At 54.2% G+C, this 24,649-nt stretch overlaps 1 protein-coding gene across 1 annotated transcript in view; it reads left to right on the top strand.

The window, feature by feature from the left end:
* The window catches only part of LOC140717661 (pecanex-like protein 3), a 125,049-nt gene that overhangs the window by 58,834 nt on the left and 41,566 nt on the right, over positions 1-24,649 (top strand). The window contains 4 exon segments of the mRNA XM_073031295.1: positions 1,073-1,182; positions 4,845-4,950; positions 9,562-9,654; positions 19,904-20,054. Coding sequence (XP_072887396.1) covers positions 1,073-1,182; positions 4,845-4,950; positions 9,562-9,654; positions 19,904-20,054 — 460 coding nt within the window.

Raw genomic sequence — 24,649 nt, 5'->3', positions numbered from 1 at the left:
GTTCCCTTTCCCTTTTCCTTCCCCATCTCTCTCTCTCTTGTCCCTCCGTTCCCTTTCCCTTTTCCTATCCCATCTCTGTCATCCCCATTCCCTCTCTCTTTTCCTTCCCCATCTCTCTCCCTCTTGTCCCCCGTTCCCTTTCCCTTTTCCTATCCCATCTCTCTCCCTCTTGTCCCCGTTCCCTTTCCCTTTTCCTTCCTCATCTCTCTCCCTCTTGTCCCCATTCCCTTTTCCTATCCCATCTCTCTCCCTCTTGTCCCCCGTTCCCTTTCCCTTTTCCTATCCCATCTCTCTCCCTCTTGTCCCCCGTTCCCTTTCCCTTTTCCTATCCCATCTCTCTCCCTCTTGTCCCCCGTTCCCTTTCCCTTTTCCTTCCCCATCTCTCTCCCTCTTGTCCCCATTCCCTTTCCCTTTTCCTTCCCCTCTCTCCCTCTTGTCCCCCTGTTCCCTTTCCCTTTTCCTTCCCCATCTCTCTCTCTCTTGTCCCCCCGTTCCCTTTCCCTTTTCCTATCCCATCTCTGTCATCCCCATTCCCTCTCTCTTTTCCTTCCCTTTCCCTTTTCCTTCCCCTCTCTCCCTCTTGTCCCCGTTCCCTTTCCCTTCCTCATCTCTCTCCCTCTTGTCCCCCTGTTCCCTTTCCCTTTTCCTTCCCCATCTCTCTCCCTCTTGTCCCCGTTCCCTCTGCCTTTTCCTTCCCCCTCTCTCCCTCTTGTCCCCCCATTCCCTCTGCCTTTTCCTTCCCCATCTCTCTCCCTCCTGCCCCCTTGTCTCCTCTTCCATTTCCTACCCCATATCCCTTTCCCCCATTTCATCTCCCTTTTTCTAACCCATCACTTTCTCTCTCCCTCTTGCACCCTTTGCCCCTCTTCATTTTTCTATCCCATTTCTTCCTGTCTCCCTTGCCATTTTCTACCCCACTCTCCTTGCACCCTTTATCACTTCTCCCTTTCCCTACCCTCTTGCTCCTCCCTTTTTCTACCCCATCTCTTTCCCTCAATCCTCCCTCTCCCTCTCCATCTTCTGCCCTGTCTTCCTCACCCGCTTCCTCTTCTCTTCCTCTCCCCGTACACAGGTTCCCTGGGAGCCCCAGCATGTGCCTGTTCTGTTCTCAGTGTTCTGCGGTCTTCTGGTCGCCCTGTCGTACCACCTCAGCCGACAGAGCAGTGACCCCACCACCCTCTGGTGAGTAGTTGTTGGGGCTGAGCTCGTTGGACAGTTGGGGGGAGTCTTTCCTTGGAAGAGCCACAGTGGGATTGGGTTTACAGGTTGGAAATTTAAGATTTTCAGAAATGCAGGGACCCCATTAAGGATTAGCTTCACTGTAAACACCCAATGGCCGCTTTTTATTGGGTACTTCCTGTACCTAACAAAGTGGCCACCGAGTGCATGTTCGTGGCCTTCTGCCGCTGTCAGCCCGTCCACTTCAAAGTCGTCCATTCAGAGATGCTCTTTTGCACACCGCCGTTGTAACGTGTGATTGTTTCAATCGCTGTCACCTTCCTGCCAGCTTGAACCGGTCCAGCTGTTCTCCTCTGACCTCTCTCACCCACAGAACTGCTCACTGGAATTTTTTTTTGGTTTCCCACACCATCCTGTGTAAACTCTCGATCAGGGGCTCCCAGCTGGGGGTCCACGGGCCCCTTGCTCAATGGTGTTGGTCCATGGCGTTAATAAAAAGGTCAGGAATCCCTGCTGTTGTGCGTAGGGATCCGAGGGGTTCAGTAGTTCTGAGACGCTCAAACCACCCTGTTGGCACCAATAATCATTCCACAGTCAAGGTCACGTAGGTCGCAATTCCTCCCCCGTTCTGATGTATGGCCTGAACAACTGAACCTCTCGACTGTGTCTGCGTGCTTTTATGTGCTGAGTTGCTGCCGCTTGATCGGTTGATCAGATGTTTGCGTGACCAGTTGACTGGGTTCGGCCGTGGGCGTTGTGTCTACGACAAGACGGGGCAGTGCGATACGGCGAGCAAGCTTTTGCTCGGGCGGCCGATGAGTCCGAAGGAATGGCGGAGACCGGCACGGTCTGGCCCCCGGTGGCGTCGCAGGAGCCGCCAGTCAGCGGAGGACTGCCTTAGGGACTCCAGCTCTGGATTATTCCTCAGGGTTCACTCCCGGACCCTCCCCCGTGAGTGGGTACGGCAGCAAACCAGAGATCAGAGTCTTCCTTCTCCTAGGTGAGCTGCCAACTGCGGCTGGGGAGCCCCGTCTGCCCGGTGAGCAAAGCGTAGAGGGGTATCTAATAAAGAGGCCACCTTTACATGTATTAGGGATTTGCTGTGATGTGTTGGTGCAAACTGCAACATTTAACAATCATAGAGAATTATAAATGCTTTTTTAATTTTCTCTGACGGCCTTTCGCTGGCCCTGTCCTGCTTAACCAGAGATGCCAGCCTTGGGGTGAACCGTGGCACTGGATGGCAGTAGCAAGGCAGGCCAAGTCTTTGGGTACATTTAAAGCGGAGGTTGACAGGCCCTTGGGCATCAAGGGTCACAGGGCGAAGCAGCAGAATGGGGCCGAGAGGGAGAGATGGAGTGGCGGAGCAGACTCAATGGGACGAATGAGCTAATTCTGGTCTTACTGGCCCACCCTCGTCTGAAGGAGCAGGCAGGTGCCTGAAGGCCACATTCAGTACAACTGTGGAAATAAAGTGCCTGCTGTTCTGGGATGTTGGGTACAACTTATACCATCCTTAACGTTGTTATAGCCGGTGGTGATAATGGGGACAAGCTCCCACTACCTATTAAACGCTCCCAACGGTGTCTCAAACAGCCTCTGACAACCCAGTCCAGCTCCCGGCCTTCACGTGTGGCTTAGCTACTAAGCCCGACGGGACCGTTTCCACCGACAGGAGAAAGGGCACTGGCGCCTTAAAATCAGTCGCGTCAGGCGGATGGGGCTCGTCAGGCAGCTCACCTAGGAGAAGGAAAACTCTGATCTCAAACCTCCGCTGCCTTGCGGCTGTACCCGCTCGCGGGGAAGACCGCGGGAGTGAACCCCGAGGGTAAAATCCGGAGCTGGGGTCCCCGAGGCAGTCCTACGTTGAGTTCAACGCCGACCGGCAACTCCCGGAGCCCAAGCTGCGTCGGTCTCTGCCGTTCCTTTGGGTTCACCGGATGCGTGGAGAGGGGGAGCCCGCCACACGGGCGACAGCTCGCTCTCCGTATCGCCCTGCCCAGCCAGGGTGCAACATCCGCGGTCGACTCTGACGGGCGGAGGCCTCGCCATTCCTTCGCCAAAGCCTTGAAAAGCCATCTGATCATACTCATAAAACTGGTACTCTGTGCTCAAACACCAGAAATACTTTCAGTGTGCGGAGCACAGAGGTGCGTTGAGGTTGTGAAAGTTTCAGCAGAAAGTCAGACTGTCGAAGTTGCTGTACCAGCGTGACTCCCTCGTAAAAGGGGAGTGCGGTAGGACGGGGAAATCTGAGAATTCAGATCCATAATTCCTTGGAAGTGGTAGATAGGGGCGTAAAGAGAAGTTTTGGCACATTGGCTTCCCAAATTGAATATTGTGCAGGAGCTGGGATGTTACGTCGACGTTGGTGAGGCCTAATTTGGAATATTGTGTGCAGTTCTGGTCACTACGTACAGGAAAGACATCAATGGATTGAAAGAGTACAGAGAAAATTTACAAGAGTGTTGACAGAACTTGAGGACCTGAGTTAAAGGACAAGGTTAGGATTTGATTCCCTGGAGCGTAGGAGAACGAGGGAAGATTTGATAGAGGGGTACAAAATAGTGAGGGTTATAGACAGGATCATGCAAGCAGGGTTGAGGTTGGCTGAGATGAGAACTAGAGGTGGTGGGTTAAGAGTGAAAGGTGAAATATTTAAGGGAAACTTGAAGAGGGACTTCTTCACTCGGTGGTGAGAGTATAGAATGAGCTGCCAGAGAACTTTGGATAAGAACACGAAGGGCAGGTCAATGGGACTAGACAGAATAATATTTCAAAACCGGTCCGATAGGCCTGTTTCTGTACTGAGGTGCTCTATGACTCTAGAGGGCTACAGGGTTATGGTGGGCAGCATCGAAAGAATCTGAGGTTGTGTCCCAAACACGAGAGATTCTGGAGATGTTGGAAATTCCAGAGGAATAGACACAAAACGCTGGAGGAACTCGGCAGGTCAGGGAGTGTCTATGAAAAGGAATGAAGTCGACATCTTGGGCTGAGACCCCTCATCAGGACACAAGTCGATTTGGCCGGGAACGTCAGTTCTTCATTCCTTTCCACAGAATTCGCCCGGCCTGCTGAGCTCCGGTTGATTTGGACGCAGTTGTCCACGCGGGAGCTCTGGCGAAGGAGAGACGACAGCCAACGCTGTGTGACCGCGGTTGAGGCTATGGACAGGGGTGAAGGGCAGAGCCATTCAGATTCAGTTTATTGTCATTTAGAAACAGTTAAAGTGCGATGCAGTTTAAAAAATGAGACAACATTCCTCCAGAATGATAACGCAAAAGCAAATGACAAAACAGACTACACCAGAAAATCCACATAACGTTTGGCAATCCCCAAATCCAGAGTCCGGAGAGGCTGCGGCATATTAATATCGCGCTGCCGTCTTAGCGCGTTCTCCGGAAAGGAGCTCCAAATCCACCAGACAAAACAAGACCAAAAACTAAAGCTACAAGACCTGCACGAAACCACATAGTTACAACAGTGCAAACAATAGCATAATTGATTAAAAAACAGACCATGGGCAGAGTAAAAATAGACCAAGGATGTTATAAGACTGTAAGTTCAAGAGAAACCATCACACAGTTTTCACAGTCCATCATACCGTCGTACCGAGTGGATATTGACCCGTTGCTTCTCCCTCCGCCTCTCCTGAAATTTAGGTCCCTGATCCGGTCCAAGTTCTTCCCTCAGCTGGACAATCGAAACCCTGAGGACCCGCTGCTAGAAATCCAGGACCCGCTCCCGGCTAAGCTCAGGAGCTCGGTGGTAAGTCCTCGGAGGCTCCGGTCTTGGCGGGTCTCCTGTCCTGCGTGCTCATTCGTCCGGGGGACTCCCCTGACCTTTGCCTAACTCATTCAAGCCGCTCGTCCGATCCCACCACCCCAGGCCGTGTCGTAACTGCCTGTGTGCGTGGTGTAGCATTCACCTGAGAGGACTACAATATAAAACGGGTGGCGGGGTGGAGATGCATCCCTACCAAAGGAGGTGTGAGGTGCACCTTCCCTCCGCTAACCTGCAGGTCACCCTTAGGCAAGGTGTAGCACCTGCTTGGCCCCTCGATCCGGGTCATGTGGAGCCATTGGAGCAGGTGGTGGATGGTCATATGAACAGCCGGTGTAGATCACAAGTCTTGGTTATGCGACCACTGACTTGCAGAGTATTCTTGCAGAGAGGTGAGGGCAATGCTGAGCCGTGACAGGCAGGTGGTGTGACCTCCGACCAGGTGAGGGCAGTGCTGAGCTGTGACAGGCAGGTGGTGTGACCTCCGACCAGGTGAGGGCAGTGCTGAGCTGTGACAGGCAGGTGGTGTGACCTCCGACCAGGTGAGGGCAGTGCTGAGCCGTGACAGGCAGGTGGTGTGACCTCCGACCAGGTGAGGGCAGTGCTGAGCCGTGACAGGCAGGTGGTGTGACCTCCGACCAGGTGAGGGCAGTGCTGAGCTGTGACAGGCAGTGTGACCTCCGACCAGGTGAGGGCAGTGCTGAACCGTGGCAGAGTATTGATAATGGGTGGGTGTTGTGATGGAAATGAGGCAGATTCTTTGGGTCTCAAGGGCAAGGGCTCTGGACACACAGTTTTAATAATGAGTTTATTTACAAGGGGAGAAGAGCTTGGGAACAACACAAGCGGCTACAATATTTGCACAAACGCACTTAGAATGGACGAGCGTGGGAAAGTCGGGTCGGCAGTACAATACACGGGAAAACAGTGTGGGGGCAGAGTACAGGTACACATACAAGCAAGGGAAAAGTAACTACGATACCCGCCACCCCTGACTACGAGCAGGCACGGCTCTCTGCTACAGGGACAACAATAAACGCTCCCACGACCCTATTCAATGCACGGCTCACCACACGTCTCCAGCGCTGTTTTGCAGTCTTCAGGCTGGAGTGAAGCAGGGTGGTCCCTCGAGGATGGCAAAAAGAGAGTGAGCCAAGGACTTGTAGCACCCTTTATAGGTCAGGGGGCTGGAGGGTCCAGCCCAGGTGATTCACCAGGGGGCCAACGGCTTTGTGCTGGATGGGTTAATCCAATTAAGGTGGCCAATGGTTAAGTGTGCACTGAGTAGTTGGGTGGGGCGAAATGTTGACTGGCAGGTGGTGTGACCTCCGACCAGGTGAGGGCAGTGCTGTCATGGGACAGGCAGGTGGCGTGACCTCCGACCAGGTGAGGGCAGTGCTGAGCCGTGACAGGCAGGTGGCGTGACCTCCGACCAGGTGAGGGCAGTACTGAGCCGTGACAGGCAGGTGGTGTGACCTCCGACCAGGTGAGGGCAGTGCTGAGCCGTGACAGGCAGGTGGTGTGACCTCCGACCAGGTGAGGGCAGTGCTGAGCCGTGACAGGCAGGTGGTGTGACCTCCGACCAGGTGAGGGCAGTGCTGAGCAGTGACAGGCAGGTGGTGTGACCTCCGACCAGGTGAGGGCAGTGCTGAGCCGTGACAGGCAGGACTCTCTGGATAGACTGGGGGGGGGGGGCGGTGGGTGGGGTCACTCGTCTTGTAAAGCCACACACTGCCCAAAAGATGGCAATGGCAAGCCACTCATTTGCTTGCCGAGAACAATCTCGATCACCAAGATCGCCCGCGTCACACGACCGTGTGTGTATCGTGAGCGGTTTTGAGTCCCTTATCTGGGGGGGAGGGGAGAAACGAGCTGGCATTGGAGAGGGTCCAGAAGAGATTCGTGAGCATGATCCGAAGAATGAACTGGCGTTTAGAAGAATGGGGGGGGGGGGGGGAACTCATTGAAACCTACCACGTATTGAAAGGGCTAGGTAGAGTGGATGTGGAGAGTGGAGCGGTCTAGGGCCAGAAAGAACAGCCTCATAATAGAAGGGCATCCCTTTAGAACAGAGATGAGGAGGAATTTCTTAAGCTCGATCAGCGGCTCCCAACCAGGGGTCCACGCATCCCTTAATTTAACGGTTTTGGATCTTATTGTGAAAAGGGTTGGGAACCACTGGTCTAGATTGAGTAGACATGGAAGGATGTTTCATATAGTGGGGGCGCCTCGGCCCAGAGGGGACAGTCTTGGGATAGACGGACGTCCCCTTAGAACAGAGACGAGGAATTTAGCCAGTGGACGGTGAACCGGTGGAATTCATTGCCACAGAAGGTTGGGGAGGCCCAGTCATTAGGAATATTTGAAGTGGAGGTTGATAAGTAAGGACATCAAAGGTTACGAGGAGGAGCAGAATTAATGGGCCGAATAGATCGTATGGCATTCAGTGAAGGCTGGGCAGTTCTCTGCAGGGCTGGCATGAGGTAGCGATTAGTTCTGGGCTGAGGCTGGGTGCTTGGGACGAGTAGATTTACTGGGATTAGGACGATGTACTGGAGAGCTGGTTGCCAGGGTGAATCAAGATTAGCTTTATTTGTCACACGTAGGTCGAAACACACAATGAAATGCACCGTCTGCGTCAAATCAAACCGGCACGGATTGCGCTGGGGGCAGCCCGCCAGTTCCGCTAGGATTCCGGCGCCGGTGCACCATGCACGCAACTCACTGACCCTAACCCATACGTCTTACGGACTGTGGGAGGAATCCCACAGGGTCGAGGGGAGAACGCCTTACAGGCAGCGGTGGGAACTGAGCCCCGATCCGTGATCGCTGTAAAGCAGAGAGCTAGCTGTTGTGTGACCGTGCTGCCATCCCCACCACTCCCCCCCCCCCCCCACCCAGCTCCATAGAAGGCCATTGGGCCCATCGAGCCGCTCCTGTATCCTGTTCCATTTTGAAAGGCTCAATCGAATCCATTTCCGGTGCCCCATATTACTTGAGAGGGGGGTTGTCGGGGCCGCAGATTAGAGAGGGCGATTGAATTGCTGTCGGGTGGCTGGGGATTATTGGGTAGTTTATCCAATTGTGTCACGTTTACCCACCGACCACCCTCTCTGTGCTTTCTAGTCCACAGTTTCTCACCCCTTCCCCGTAACCCCACGCCGAACACGGCAGTGTCTCCTGCTTACCTGGGCCATCAGTCTGCTCAGGTTCATTTCTGTACCACAGTCCAAAGTAAATTTATCATCAAAGTACGTTTGTCACCACGTACAACCCTGAGATTCGTTTTCCAGTGGGCATAATCAATAAATCTATAGAATAATCGCCATAACACTGCACCAACTGCAGCATTTGACACAAACTGTGCAAGTACAGGAAAAAATGATAATAAATAAATAAGTAATAAATATCGAGAACATGAGATGAAGAGTCCTCGAAAGTGAGTCTATAGGTTGTGGGAACAGTTCAGTGCACTTATCTCCTTTTGTTCAAGAGCCTGGCGGTTGAGGGGTAATAACTGTTCCTGAACCTGATGGTGTGACTCCTGAGGCTCCTGATGGCAGCAGTGAGAAGAGAGCGTGACCTGGGTGGTGGGGATCTCTGATGAGGGACGCTGCTTCCCTGCAGATGATGCCGAGCGTAGATGTGCTCGATGGTGGGTAGGGCTTTGCCCGCGATGGACTGTACCACTCTCGCGTCGAAAAACGCAGTGATTTGCGTTAACGGCTAGCGGACTGTGCTGGGGGCATCCCGCAAATGTCACACATTCTGGCACCGACGCAGGATGCCCGCGGTTCTCAGCAGAACTAACGGCAACTAAGCAACACACACACACAGAACGCTGGAGAAACTCAGCAGGTCAGGCAGCGTCTATGGATATGTATAAACAATTGACCTTTTCAGGCCGAGACCCTTCTTCAGGACTGGAAAGGAAGGGGGATGACCCGAGTATAAAAAGGTGGGAGGGCGGGGAAGGATAGCTAGAAGGTGAAGCCAAGTGGGTAGGAAAAGTAAAGGGCTGGAGAGGAAGGAATCTGATGGGGGAGGAGAGTGGACCATAGGAGAAAGGGAAGGAGTGACCCAGGGAGAGTTGATGGGCGGGAGAGAAGAGGGAGGAGGCCACCTCGAGGATAGAAGGAGGGGAGGGAGGAAGAAAGAAATCAATATAGATATACAATCAGTTGGAGGCTGCCAAACAGAATACAAGGTGTTGAGGTTGCCCTCATCACGGCACGAGGAAGCCTTGGATCAACTTCGGAATGGGAATTGGAATTGAAAGGTTTGGCCACCAGGAAGTTCCTCTTCAGGCGGACGATGCGGAGGGTCTCGACAAAGCGGTCCCCCAATTTAGGACGGGTCTCACCAATGCAGAGGAGGCCGCTTGGGCAGCACCAGACCCCAGCAGATTCACAGGTGAAGTGTTGCCTCACCTGGAAGGACGGTTTGGGACCCTCCCGTCCTCCTGCCCCACCCAATCCAGACTCTGATCTCTGTCTTTCTCCTGCTCAATCCGAGTAGTGCCCATTTGGAACAGCAGCGTATACCATGTGCCCAGCTCTCTGTAATTGGTTATCCCCTTTCCTTCCTCGTGTCCAGCGGGAGATGCTCCACTCGGACCTGGTCATGTGCCCGGTGATTGCCATCATTACCTTCGCTATCAGCGCGAGCACTGTGTTTATTGCACTTCAGGTAAGAGTTTGGAAATGTTGCTTACTGTGCAGAGAGAGAGCGAAGTTCTGTGTGCCAGTGTTAAACAGTGATAGACCCGTCCCCACCGGTACCGTACCCCGGTGTCACACAGTGACAGACCCGTCCCCACCGGTACCGTACCCCGGTGTCACACAGTGACGGACCCGTCCCCACCGGTACCGTACCCCGGTGTCACACAGTGACGGACCTGTTCCCACCGGTACCGTACCCCGGTGTTACACAGTGACGGACCCGTCCCCTCCAGTACCGTACCCCGGTGTTAAACAGTGACAGACCCATATCCTGGTGTCACACAGTGACGGACCCGTCCCCACCAATACCGTACCCCGGTGTTACACAGTGACAGACCCGTCCCCACCGATACCGTACCCCGGTGTCACACAGTGACAGACCCGTCCCCACCGGTACCGTACCCCGGTGTCACACAGTGACAGACCCGTCCCCACCGGTACCGTACCCCGGTGTCACACAGTGACGGACCCGTCCCCACCGGTACCATACCCCGGTGTTACACAGAGACAGACCCATTCCCACTGGTACCGTACCCCGGTGTTACACAGTGACAGACCCATTCCCACCGGTACCGTACCCCGGTGTTACACAGTGACAGAGCTGTCCCCACCGGTACCGTACCCCGGTGTTACACAGTGACGGACCCATCCCCACCGGTACCGTACCCCGGTGTCACACAGTGACGGACCCGTCCCCACCGGTACCGTACCCCGGTGTTACACAGAGACAGACCCATTCCCACTGGTACCGTACCCCGGTGTTACACGGTGATGGACCCGTCCCCTGCGGTACCGTACCCTGGTGTTACACAGTGACAGACCCGACCCCACCAGTACCGTACCCCGGTGTTGTACAGTGACAGACCCGTCCCCACCGGTACCGTACCCCGGTGTCACACAGTGACAGACCCGTACCCCGGTGTCACACAGTGATGGACCCGTCCCCACCGGTACCGTACCCCGGTGTCACACAGCGATGGACCCGTCCCCACCGGTACCGTACCCCGGTGTCACACAGCGACGGACCCGTCCCCACCGGTACCGTACCCCGGTGTCACACAGCGACAGACCCGTCCCCACCGGTTTCACACAGCGACAGACCCGTCCCCACCGGTACCGTACCCCGGTTTCACACAGCGACAGACCCGTCCCCATCGGTACCGTACCCCGGTGTCACACAGCGATGGACCCGTCCCCACCGGTACCGTACCCCGGTTTCACACAGCGACAGACCCGTCCCCATCGGTACCGTACCCCGGTGTCACACAGTGACGGACCCGTCCCCACCGGTACCGTACCCCAGTGTCACACAGTGACAGACCCGTCCCCACCGGTACCGTACCCCGGTGTCACACAGTGACAGAGCTGTCACCATCGGTACCGTACCCCGGTGTCACACAGTGATGGACCAGTCCCCACCGGTACCGTACCCCGGTGTCACACAGTGATGGACCCGTCCCCACCGATACCGTACCCCGGTGTCACACAGTGACAGACCCGTACCCCCGGTGTCACACAGTGACAGACCCATACCCCGGTGTCACACAGTGACGGACCCGTCCCCACCGGTACCGTACCCCGGTGTCACACAGTGACAGACCCGTCCCCACCGGTACCGTACCCCGGTGTCACACAGTGACGGACCCGTCCCCACCGGTACTGTACCCCGGTGTCACACAGTGACGGACCCATCCCCACCGGTACAGTACCCCGGTGTCACACAGTGACAGAGCTGTCACCACCGGTACCGTACCCCGGTGTCACACAGTGACGGACCCGTCCCCACCGGTACCGTACCCCGGTGTTATACAGCGACGGACCCGTCCCCATCGGTACCGTACCCCGGTGTCACACAGTGACAGACCCGTCACCACCGGTACCGTACCCTGGTGTCACACAGCGACGGTCCCGTCCCCACCGGTACTGTACCCCGTTGTCACACAGCGACGGACCCGTCCCCACCGGTACCGTACCCCGGTGTCACACAGCGACAGACCCGTCCCCATCGGTACCGTACCCCGGTGTCACACAGCGACGGACCCCGTCCCCACCGGTACAGTATCCCGGTGTCACACAGTGACAGAGCCGTCACCACCGGTACTGTACCCCGGTGTCACACAGTGACGGACCTGTTCCCACCGGTACCGTACCCCGGTGTCACACAGTGACGGACCCATCCCCACCGGTATCGTACCCCCGGTGTCACACAGTGATGGACCCGTCCCCACCGGTACCGTACCCCCGGTTTCACACAGCGACAGACCCGTCCCCATCGGTACCGTACCCCGGTGTCACACAGTGATGGACCCGTCCCCACCGGTACCGTACCCCGGTTTCACACAGCGACAGACCCGTCCCCATCGGTACCGTACCCCGGTGTCACACAGTGACGGACCCGTCCCCACCGGTACCGTACCCCAGTGTCACACAGTGACAGACCCGTCCCCACCGGTACCGTACCCCGGTGTCACACAGTGACAGAGCTGTCACCATCGGTACCGTACCCCGGTGTCACACAGTGATGGACCAGTCCCCACCGGTACCGTACCCCGGTGTCACACAGTGATGGACCCGTCCCCACCGATACCGTACCCCGGTGTCACACAGTGACAGACCCGTACCCCGGTGTCACACAGTGACAGACCCATACCCCGGTGTCACACAGTGACGGACCCGTCCCCACCGGTACCGTACCCCGGTGTCACACAGCGACAGACCCGTCCCCATCGGTACCAGTACCCCGGTGTCACACAGCGACGGACCCGTCCCCACCGGTACAGTATCCCGGTGTCACACAGTGACAGAGCCGTCACCACCGGTACTGTACCCCGGTGTCACACAGTGACGGACCTGTTCCCACCGGTACCGTACCCCGGGTGTCACACAGTGACGGACCCATCCCCCACCGGTATCGTACCCCGGTGTCACACAGTGATGGACCCGTCCCCACCGGTACCGTACCCCGGTTTCACACAGCGACAGACCCGTCCCCATCGGTACCGTACCCCGGTGTCACACAGTGATGGACCCGTCCCCCACCGGTACCGTACCCCGGTTTCACACAGCGACAGACCCGTCCCCATCGGTACCGTACCCCGGTGTCACACAGTGACGGACCCGTCCCCACCGGTACCGTACCCCAGTGTCACACAGTGACAGACCCGTCCCCACCGGTACCGTACCCCGGTGTCACACAGTGACAGAGGCTGTCACCATCGGTACCGTACCCCGGTGTCACACAGTGATGGACCAGTCCCCACCGGTACCGTACCCCGGTGTCACACAGTGATGGACCCGTCCCCACCGATACCGTACCCCGGTGTCACACAGTGACAGACCCGTACCCCGGTGTCACACAGTGACAGACCCATACCCCGGTGTCACACAGTGACGGACCCGTCCCCACCGGTACCGTACCCCGGTGTCACACAGTGACAGACCCGTCCCCACCGGTACCGTACCCCGGTGTCACACAGTGACGGACCCGTCCCCCACCGGTACTGTACCCCGGTGTCACACAGTGACGGACCCATCCCCACCGGTACAGTACCCCCGGTGTCACACAGTGACAGAGCTGTCACCACCGGTACCGTACCCCGGTGTCACACAGCGACGGTCCCGTCCCCACCGGTACTGTACCACCGGTGTCACACAGCGACGGACCCGTCCCCACCGCTACCGTACCCCGGTGTCACACAGCGACAGACCCGTCCCCATCGGTACCGTACCCCGGGTGTCACACAGCGACGGACCCGTCCCCACCGGTACAGTATCCCGGTGTCACACAGTGACAGAGCCGTCACCACCGGTACTGTACCCCGGTGTCACACAGTGACGGACCCGTTCCCACCGGTACCCGTACCCCGGTGTCACACAGTGACGGACCCATCCCCACCGGTATCGTACCCCGGTGTCACACAGTGATGGACCCGTCCCCACCGGTACCGTACCCCGGTGTTACACAGTGACAGACCCGTCCCCACCGGTACCGTATCCCGGTGTCACAGTGACGGACCCGTTCCCACCGGTACCGTACCCCGGTGTTATACAGTGACAGACCCGTCCCCGCCGGTACCGTACCCCGGTGTCACACAGAGACGGACCCGTCCCCACCGGTACCGTACCCCGGTGTCACACAGTGACGGACCCCTCCCCACCGGTACCGTACCCCGGTGTGACACAGCGATGGTCCCGTCCCCACCGGTATCGCAGTGTTATACAATGATAGATGGGAATCAACATGCAAACTGTGATGTTAAAGTCAGTTGTTACCACTGACATTGATGGTGAAATGTGTCATTTTATGGGAGTAGTACAGGACATAAAAATTGCTATGGTTTACAATAGATAAATATTGCAAAAGGGGATTAATGAGGTAGTGTTCCTGGGTTCCTGGACCGTTTGCAAATCTGAAGATGCTGTTCCTCAGATGATGAGTATGTGTCTTCAGTCTCTCGTACCTCCTCTCTGATGGTGGTAATAGGAAGAGGGTGGTAATGTCCTGATTTGTGAGGGTCCTTATTGATGGATGCTGCCTTTCTGAGGCACCGCCACTGAAAGATTCCCTCACTGGGTAGAGTTATGCCTCTGATAGAGCCGGCTGTGTCCCACAACCCTCGGACCCTCTTTCGGTCAGACTCCAATCCACCGTGCATGTATAGAAATTAGCAGGAGTCAAGTTAACAGTAAACAAAAATTGGGGAAAAAACCGGGCTCTATCCACAGACAGGGAAACCGAACGTTCTGCGTTGACGATCCGGCATTAGAAGAGATGGCTGGCCAGGCTGCAGTATTGCTTCTCCACCACTGGATGGAGCCATTGTCTGCTCGCAGCCTACTGAACTGGCGCCTCGCTCCCGCTAGGCCCCTAACACGTAGGCTACTTTGGCCATTGCGCCTACTCCACCGTTCAGTCGTGACTGATTTTCCCTGTTCATCCCATCTTCCTGCTGTCTCCCCATAACCTTTGACACCCTTACAACCAAGAACCTGTCAGCCTCCGCTTTAAATGCACCCAGTGACTTGGCCTCCACAGATTCACCACCCTCTGGCTAATGAAGTCCCTCCTCATCTCTGTTCTGAAAGGACGTCCCTCTATTCTGAGGTTGTGCCCTCTGGTTCTAGACTCCCCGAATATAGGAAACATCCTGTCCACGTCTACTCTGTCTAGGCTTTTCAATATTTGGTAGGTTTCAATGATATTCTACCCCCTCCCCCCCCATTCTTCTAAACTCTGGAGCCATCAGAAGTTCCTCATATGTTCAGGCCAGCCACGAACTGGGAAGTGCCAGTTTACCACCCGACCATCACGTTTTACCCTGCCAGGATCCGGCCAGAAGTTTCGGGGGACAGTCCCAACCCTCCCCGACTGCTGTTATAAGCCTGAGCTCAGGACGTGGAGCGGGGTTGGGTGGGAAGTAACCCTGTGCGGTCTCCGGTCGCCAGAGGGGGAGGCGGTCGTTTAATGCAGAGCTGCGTCGGGATTCCCTCCTGCAGAGGGAGGAGTTCTCCAACCCAGACTGGGGGATTGAGCAGTGGGACTGGCAGATCAGCCACGAGGGGAGCAGGGGTAGGCCTGAGAGGCCCGATAGCCCAGCCCTGGTGTCCCTAGAGCTGAGGTGAAGCCCAGACCGGTCAGGGATGCTCTCTGTGGCTGGATAGAACCCTGGTGCTGGTGACAATTGGGGTGAGGGTGTGTGGGACGAGCCCAGGGTCACTCAGTGTAAAGCAGTGGTTTATAGAGATGTAGAACAATGCATGGAGAACAGAACAGGATGCACCCCTCTGCCGTAATGTTGTGCTGGCTTTTTAACCTATTCAGTAGATTTCATTTAATGTCAGAGAGCTGTATGCAATAGATATCCTGAAATTCTTTCTCTTTGCAAACATCCACGAAAACAGAGAATGAATGACAGTTAAACGTTAGAACCCCAACCCCCCCCCCCATCTCCCCCCTCCCAGGCACGAACAGCAGCAAAGCAACAACCCTCCTCCACCCCCACCAGCAAAAAAGCATCGGCACCCTCCACCGAGCACTCGAGCATGCAGCGAAGCATCAGTAAAGACACAGACTGCAGTACGCCAAAAGCTACTCGTTCACCCAGTATTCGACATACCACAGGCTCTCTCCCTCCTTAACAAGGGAGAAAGAGGTGTCCCCGTTTCACAGCGAGTGGGGAGACATAAACAAACAACTGGCTGATTTATGATGTTAGAAGTCTGCTGCATTGCTTTTTCCGAGCTCTGCGCCCGGCGAATCGGCCCCAGGGCTCGCGTCTCTGGACACACATTCCACGGCAGCTCCCGATGTTCCGTGTTAGAAACATAGAAACCCTACAGCCCAATACAGGCCCTTCAGCCCACAAAGCTGTGCTGAACATGTCCCTACCTTAGAAATTACCCAGGGTTACCCATAGCCTCTATTTTTCTAAGCTCCATGTACCTGTCCAGGAATCTTTTAAAAGACCCTATCGTATCCGCCTCCACCACCGTCGCCGGCAGCCCATTCCACGCACTCACCACTCTCTGAGTAAAAAACTTACCCCTGACATCTCCTCTGTACCTACTTCCAAGCACCTTAAAACTGTGCCCTCTCGTGCTAGCCATTTCAACCCTGGGAAAAAGCCTCTGACTATCCACACGATCAATGCCCCTCATCATCTTGTACACCTCCATCAGGTCACCTCTCGTCCTCCGTCACTCCAAGGAGAAAAGGCCGAGTTCACTCAACCTATTCTCATAAGGCATGCTCCCCAATCCAGGCAACATCCTTGTAAATCTCCTCTGCACCCTTTCTATGGTTTCCACGTCCTTCCTGTAGTGAGGCGACCAGAACTGAGCACGGTACTCCAAGTGGGGCCTGACCAGGGTTCTCCGCGACGCTTCAGTCAGGGGCACCGGTCTCCAGAGGCACGAAAATCCGGCACCCGGAAGGCGTGCTGGTCTTCCAGGCCGCGTCCTCGGGATATCGAAAAGCGTCCGGCCGTGAGGGCCTGAGAGCGGGTCCCATTCCCACAAAGAACCAAAGTCAGCATGTACTCCAGGGCAGGGTCTTCAAAAGAACCTCGAAAAGGAAAGACAGAGATATCAAAGATAGAAATAGAGCTGATTCCGAAGATGCAAAGGAAGGAGTTGCCATTAAGTGCCATCGTCACTTCACTCTGCTCCTCGGATGATTCTAAGGTCAATCTACCCTTCCCTCCTACGTAGCCCTCCATTTTTCATGAGAAACAGGAGCAGGAGTCGGCCATCTTGCCTGTTGAGCCTGCCCCACCATTCAATAAGATCGTGGCTGATCTGGCCATGGACTCATCTCCACCTACCTGCCTTTTCCCCATGACCCTTAATTCCCCTACTATGCAAATACCTATCTAATCTTGTGTTAAATATATTTACTGAGGTAGCCTCCACTGCTACATTGGGCAGATAATTCAACAGACTTACCACCCTCTGGGGGGGGGGGGGGGGGGGGAAGCAGTTTCTTCTCATCTCCATCCTAAATCTTTTCCCCCAAATCTTGAGACTATGTCCCTGAGTGTGAGTTTTCAATCATCCATGTTCCTATCTAAGAGCTTCTTAAATGCTCCTAATGAATCTGCCTTGTGTGTGTATATATTAAAAAAAAACTTTCAGCATCCCTTCTAGACTTCCTTCCAATCGCCTTATAATTATCCCTCGTATTGGCTGTTTCCACCTGGGGAAAAGTCTCTGGCTTTCCACTGGATCTATACCTCTTATCATCTTGTACACCTTTATCAAGAAGTCATCTCTCATCCTCCAAAAAGGAAAAGCTCCAGCTCGCTCAACCTATCGTCATAAGACGTGTTCTCTAGTCCAGGCAGCATCCCAGTAATCCTCCGGCACCCTTTCCAAACCGCATCCTTGTAATGAGGCGACCAGAACTGAACACAATACTCCAAGCTCTGGTCTAGCCCGAGTTTTGTAGAGTTGCAAACGTTACCTCGCTGCCTTTGAACTCAGTCCTCAAATCAATGAAGGCCACCTTAGCCACCCTGTCAACGTGGCGAGGATATGCTCTCTGGAACAAGTCTCCGTCGGGCTTACTGGGATACCCGTTTGCTCTGCTCGCCGTGGTGGTGGCGGTGGGGAGAATTGGGGAATGAGTCTGGGGTCACTGTCCCCACGTCTATCCCAGAAGCACTAACCGCAGTGCCTTGTAGAGTTACGGACCAAACCAGGCCCTTCGGTCCGACGAGTCCATGCTGACCACAGTGCCTAACCAGCATGCCTCAGTGTCCTGCGTTTGACCACAGCCCCTCTAAGCCCCACCCCAGCAGGTGCCAATCTGAGTGCTTTTTAAATTATTCTGTTGCCTCAACCTATCGTCCCTCTAATTCCAGCCAGTTTCCAATCCTTCAGCAAAGTCGATTGTGTTTTCAGTGCGCTGAGCCCAGTCTCAAATTACGGCAAAGTACACACACGTCACCACATACAACCCTGAGGTTCATTTTCTTGCGGACATCCTCAGCAAATTTATTGAATAGTGACTATAACAGAATCAATGTTAACTAGAGTGCAGAAGGCAGCAAACTCTGCAAATGTAAATAAATAGCAATAAATAACGAAAGCATGAGATAACAAGATTAAAAGACCTTAAAGTGAGATCATTGGTTGTGGGAACATCTCAATAGATGAGTGTAGTTATCCCCTTTTGTTCAGGAGCCTGATGGTTGAGGGGTAGTAACTGTTCCTGAACCTGGTGGTGCGAGTCCTGAGGCTCTTGTACCTCCTTCCTGATGGCAGTAGCGAGAAGAGAGCACGGCCTGGGTGGTGGGGATCTCTGATGATGGATGCTGCTTTCTTATGACAGCGTTTCATGTCGATGTGCTCAATGGTTGGGAGGGCTTTACCCGTGATGGACTGGGTCGAATCCACTGCCTTTTGTAGGATTTTTTCGCCCAAAGGCATTGGTGCCGTGGTAGTGGGGCCTCGGGGAGAAGTGAACACTTGGCCCTTGTTCCCCTTGGCCGTCTGGTGGTGAGTTTCACCTGCGATCAGCAACCTTTGAACCCTAGCCCCGAAGGTGTTGCCGGGGAACAGATGCACTTGCTCTCCCGTTGCGGTCCCGGTCCTGGAGACTTGGGGCGCTCCCTCCCGCTCCCTTTACTACTGATGCTGAGCGACCGACCGAGAGCAGCGAAGTGTGGACTCGGCCCAGCTCAGCGTGGAAGCCAGTCTTCCCTCTGGGACTCTGTCTGCGCTTCCTGCGCAATCAGAGACCCCCAACCACCCCAGGCCTTCTCTCTTCCCCCCCCCCCCCCCCCATCGGGCAAAAGCACCAGGCTCAAGAACAGAGAGAGCCTGTCTGAGGTGTCGGGGTGGAAAATAGTTTTTGAAGGACTCTAGATCATGATCTCTGGGGGTGGGGGGGGGGTGTTTGCAATGGCTTGCACGGTGGGTAGTTGGTGGGGGGGCGCGGTTGGGGAAAGTTCCCTTGGAGTGTCAGACACCCTGAGCCAACAGGCTGGTCCTGGACTAATTTCCACTTGGCATTATTTACTTATTATGATTTAATTATTTATGGTTTTATATTGCTATATCTCTACACTATTCTTGGTTGGTGCGGCTGTAACAAAACCCAATTTCCCTCGGGATCAATAAAGTCTGTCTGTTAAGGCTTGTGAGTGGGTGGTGGTTCTTTGGCTTCTAATTTTTATTTTACTGTCATTCATTCTTTGGGTTTTCCTCTCCGTTTCGCGGATGTCTGTGAAGAGTGAGGATTTCAGGTTGTATTCTGTATACAAGCTCTGATATTAAACTGTTATCAGGTTCTCTAGTACGGTGAGGTGGATTCTTGGCCTCGTAGTCAACCTTGTGACTTGGAGTCTGCCTGCATTGCTCTTTCCCCATAACTTTTGCATTTTATTCTGTACTTCCTTAGTGTTTTACCTCGACGCATTGTGTGGCGATTGGTGTGAACAGTACACAAGACGAGCTCTTCACTGTAACTTAGTACATGTGACAGTAATAAGCTGTAGGAGCTCTGAGAGCAGGATGGGCCCGTGGGAATCTGTGGCCCACTCTGGGATTGGTGCCTGCTCCGTGTTGGGTCACAGTTCTCCTGCGCTCGGGCGGTTGGTCGGTCTACCCTCCCTTCCCGCCCGCCTCACGCTCTCTCTCTCTCTCTCTCTCCCTCCCTCTCTCTCTCTCTCTCTCTCTCTTTCTCTCTCTCCCTCCCCATTGCTCCCTCGGTGCAGCCGGTGCTGAGTTACGTGCTGTACGCCCTGGCCGGCCTGGTCGGCTTCCTGACGCACTACCTCCTGCCGCAGCTCCGCAAGCAGCTACCCTGGTGCTGCCTCTCGCACCCGGTCCTCAAGTCCCGCGAGTACAGCCAGTTCGAGGTCCGAGGTGAGTGGGGGTCCACTCCGGCCGGGTTGGGGAGGGGGGTCCACTCCGAGACATTCTTGGTAACGTGGGCGGGGTGTCTCTTGGAGAGAGAGTGTGTGTAAAGTATGTCTGTCTGTGTTTTGGAAGTTGGGTATGTGTCTGGATAAGGGAAATGTCTGACATTGTGTGTGTCTGTGTGTTTGTGTGTCTGTTTGGGAGTTTTGTGTGTGTGTGTGTGCCTGGACAAGAGATGTTTCTGACACCGTATTTCAAGTCAAGTCACTTTTATTGTCATTTCGACCATAACTGCTGGTACAGTACACAGTAAAAATGAGACAACGTTTTTCAGGACCATGGTGTTACACGACACAGTACAAAAACTAGACTGAACTACATAAAAAACAACACAGAATAAAAACTAGACGACAGACCTACACAGGACTGCATAAAGAGCACAAAACAGTGCAGGCATAACAATAAATAATAAACAGGACAATAGGGCAGTAAGGTGTCAGTCCAGGCTCTGGGTATTGAGGAGTCTGATAGCTTGGGGGAAGAAACTGTTACATAGTCTGGTCGTGAGAGCCCGAATGCTTCGGTGCCTTTTCCCAGACGGCAGGAGGGAGAAGAGTTTGTATGAGGGGCGTCTATCTTGTGTCTATTTGGGGGGGGGGGGGGAGAGAGAGAGAGAGAGAGTCTGTGTGTGTGTGTGTGTGTGTGTGTGTGTGTGTGTGTGTGTGTATAAGAGGTGTTTCTGACACTGTGTCTATTAGTAAAGGGATGTTTATGACTTTTTTTGTCAGTCTGAGCATGTGTGTGAATATTATCCACTGGTGTGGTGAGACCGGACATAGCTTGGGGGTGGGGGAGTGGGGGGGGAATCGGTCGCTTTGTCGAATACCTTTGCTCAGTCCGCCTGCCGAAACAGCTGGGATCGCCCGGTGGCCATCGATTTTCAGTTCCACTCCCGCTTCCCATTCTCACACTGACGTGTCTGTCCGCGGTCACGTTGAGGCCAGACGCTGACTGAAGGAGCCAAATCTGACTTATCGATGTGGCCTTCTTCCTCCCCTCCCCGCCCATCAGCTTCCTCCTCTCGCTCCCCATCTCCGTCCCTCATTCCTCATTCCTCCTTCCGATCAGATTTCTCCTTCAGCCGTTTTCCCTTCCTCCCCGTCACCGCCCAGATTTTCATAGACCTCCCAGATGTCCCCCCTCCTCTCCTGGTTTGAGCTATCGCCTGCCTCCCACCTTTTCATTCTGGCTCCTGCTCCCTCCCTTCCCCGTCCTGATGAAGGATCTCGGCCCGAAATCTCAGGCAGCGTCTAGGGAGGTTTGTCTCCCTCCACTGATGCTGCCTGACCCGCTGAGTTCCTCCAGCGATTTGTGCTGCTGATCCAGATGGCATGCATCTGCAGTCTCCTTTGCGTGGCTGTGTGTGGTGGTGGGGGGGGTGGGAGGTGTTAGGTCTGTGGGAGGGGCTGCACCCTCGTGTGGATGGGGTGTGTCTGGGCATGGCGATGAAGGTGTGTATCTGTGGGGGTCTCTATCTCTTTCGGCCATAATGAGGAGAACGTGAGTGTGGGTCTTGGTGTGAAGGGTGCCAGGGGTTTAATGCGGTAGGCCGAGTGTCTGTCATGGAGGGAGCGTTATTTCTTCATGATGCTGGTCTGGAGAACAGGTCATTGCTTTGATTCTGAATGCTAATTAGACCACAAGATAGAGCAGCAGAATTGAGCCATTTGACCCATTGAGTCTGCTCCACCATTTCACCATGGCTGATCCAATTTCTCCCCCTCAGCCCCAGTCTCCTGCCTTCGCCCCGTATCCCCTCATTCCCTGACCAATCAAGAACCTATCAACCTCTGCCTTAAACATACATAAAGTCTTGGCCCTCGCAGTTGCCTGTGGCAAAGAATTCCACAGATTCACCACTCCCTGGCTAAATTCCTCCTCATCTCCATTCTAAAAGGATGCCCTCTATCCTGAGGCTGTGTCAGACTGCCCCACCATAGCATCCTCTCCACATCCGCTCTATCAATACCTTTCAACGAGGTCACCCCTCATTCTTCTGAATCCCAATGAACACAGGCCCAGGGCCATCAAACGCTCCTCTTCTGACAATTCTTGGTGGTCTGGAGAACAGGACGTTGGTTTGACTCTGAGCGTTAATTGCTGCTGGTCTAATCGAGAACCGGGATGCCCTGGAGACCCTTGGGCGGTCTGTGTGGAGTTCTGCACGTTCTCTCTCTGTGACCACTCCAAGTGCCAGTTTGCTCCCACAAGCCACAGATGTTGGTGGGTCAGTGTGCGGGTGAAGCGGAAGCGGACGGGGGCGGGGGGAGCTGATGGGAATGTGGGACTGTAGGTCAGAACCAGTAAAAATGAGTCGGCAGGGACTCGATGGGCAGAAGGGCCTGTTACTGTGTCAGTGATTTGGGGTCCTTTAGCCCCTTTCAAGTTTTTATAACTCACCATAAACCTTCGGTCACCTTTGGGGACCTTCAGCCTTTGGGGATTACTTCACCAGAACTTCCCTTAAATTTCTCAATCAAGTCGCCGTTTAACCTCCCCTGCGGTTGAGGTGACAAACCCCATCTTCTCCAGCCGAGCAAGATTCGTCCTGTTAAACCTCCCAGATTTAGTTTTGTTTTCATAGGCATTCACACCCGAGGTGCCCAGTAGCATAGCTGTTAGCATAATCATTTTACAGTGCCGGAACGCAAGATTATTTATCTATAACGATACAGTGTGGAATTGTCTCTTCGAGCCATGCCACCTAGCCATCCCCCAATTTCAAGTCAAGTCAAGGCACTTTTTATTGTCATTTCGACCATAACTGCTGGTACAGTACACAGTAAAAACGAGACAACGTTTTTTCAGGACCATGACACAGTACCAAAACTAGACTGAACTACGTAAAAAAACAACACAGAAAAAAACTACACTAGACTACAGACCTACCCAGGACTGCAGAAAGTGCACAAAAACAGTTCAGGCATTACAATAAATAATAAACAAGACAATAGGGCAGTAAGGTGTCAGTCCAGGCTCTGGGTATTGAGGAGTCTGATAGCTTGGAGGAAGAAACTGTTACATAGTTTGGTCGTGAGAGCCCGAATGCTTTGGTGCCTTTTCCCAGACGGCAGGAGGGAGGAGAGTTTGTATGAGGGGTGCGTGGGGTCCTTCATAATGCTGTTTCCTTTGTGGATGCAGTGTGTAGTGTAAGTGTCCGTGATGGCGGGAAGAGAGACCCCGACGATCTTCTCAGCTGACCTCACTATCCGCCGCAGGGTCTTGTGATCCGAGGCGGTGCAATTTCCGAACCAGGCAATTTATTCCTGGCCTAATCACAGCACAATTTAGCATGACTAATTAACCTACCAACCGGTAGCTCTTTGGACTGTGGGGGGGGAACCCACGCGGTCCCGGGGAGAACGTACAAACCCCTTACTGGCAGTGGTAGGAATTGCGCCCTGGTCGCTGGAACTATAAAACGCAGTGCCGACCGCTACACTACCGCGTCACCTCAAGATCAGGGCTTGATTCCTGCCGCTGCCTGTGAGGAGTTTGCACGAGCTCCCCTGTGGGGTGTCCTCCGGGCGCTCCGGTTTCCTCCCACAGTCCAAAGGCGTACCGGTTGGGGCTAGTGAGTTGCGGGCTGCCCCCAGCACGCTCTCGCTGATTTGATTTGATGCAAGTGACGCATTTCACCGTAAGTGACAGATAAAGCCAATCTTTAATCTCTACCCAGGCTATAACATGCCATGGAAATTAGCTTTTAGCCCCAACGTCACTGTGAAGTACAAACATAAACTTGGCATAAATTCTCCATGATAAAAATAAACCTAATTACGTCAGTGCGTGTTGGTGGGGGAGGTGATCAGAGATGGTCGAGAGTGGATTTGGGTGGCAGGGCAGAGATATGTCTCTACCAAAGTAGGTGAAAGTCACTCCTTCCCTCCGCTATAACGCAGGTCACTCTTGGGCAAGGTGTAACCTCTGCTCTGTGCCTCGATCAGGGTGACGTGAAGCCACGGGAGTAGGCGGTGGATGGTCGTATGAGCAGCCGGTGCAGATCACAATCCTGGTTATGTGACCACTGACGCCAGGCAGACATTCTCTGAAGAGTATCGATAATTTAGATTCTAGATTGGTCAGGGCATGAAGGGATACGGGGAGAAGGCAGGAGATTGGGGCCAAGTGGATCAGCCATGATGAAATGGCGGAGCAGACTCGATGGGCCAAATGGCCTAATTCTGCTCCTCTATCTTATGGTCGAGTGGATAATGGCTGGTGTCACCTGTATCGTAAAGACACTGCCCAGAAGAAGGCAATGTCGAACCGCTTCTGAAGAAACATTTGCCAAGGACGATCATAAGACCATGATCACCCTTGTCATACGACAGGACACATGACAATGAGTCAAGTGTATGATATCTCTTGAGTGCACGGGGACATGATGCATGGGTTTCAAAAGTTCAAAGCAAATTTATTATTAAAGTTATTGTACAACCCTGTCTACTTAAGGCGGAGGTTAATAGGTTCTCAATTAGTCAGGGCAGGGAAGGGATTCGGGGAGAAGGCAGGAGATTGGGGTTGAGAGGGGAAACGGA

Source organism: Hemitrygon akajei, chromosome 28, assembly GCF_048418815.1.
Source record: "Hemitrygon akajei chromosome 28, sHemAka1.3, whole genome shotgun sequence".
Taxonomy (NCBI): domain Eukaryota; kingdom Metazoa; phylum Chordata; class Chondrichthyes; order Myliobatiformes; family Dasyatidae; genus Hemitrygon; species Hemitrygon akajei.
The sequence above is the reverse complement of the archived record's forward strand: the minus strand, read 5'-3'. Positions and strand labels throughout refer to the sequence as shown.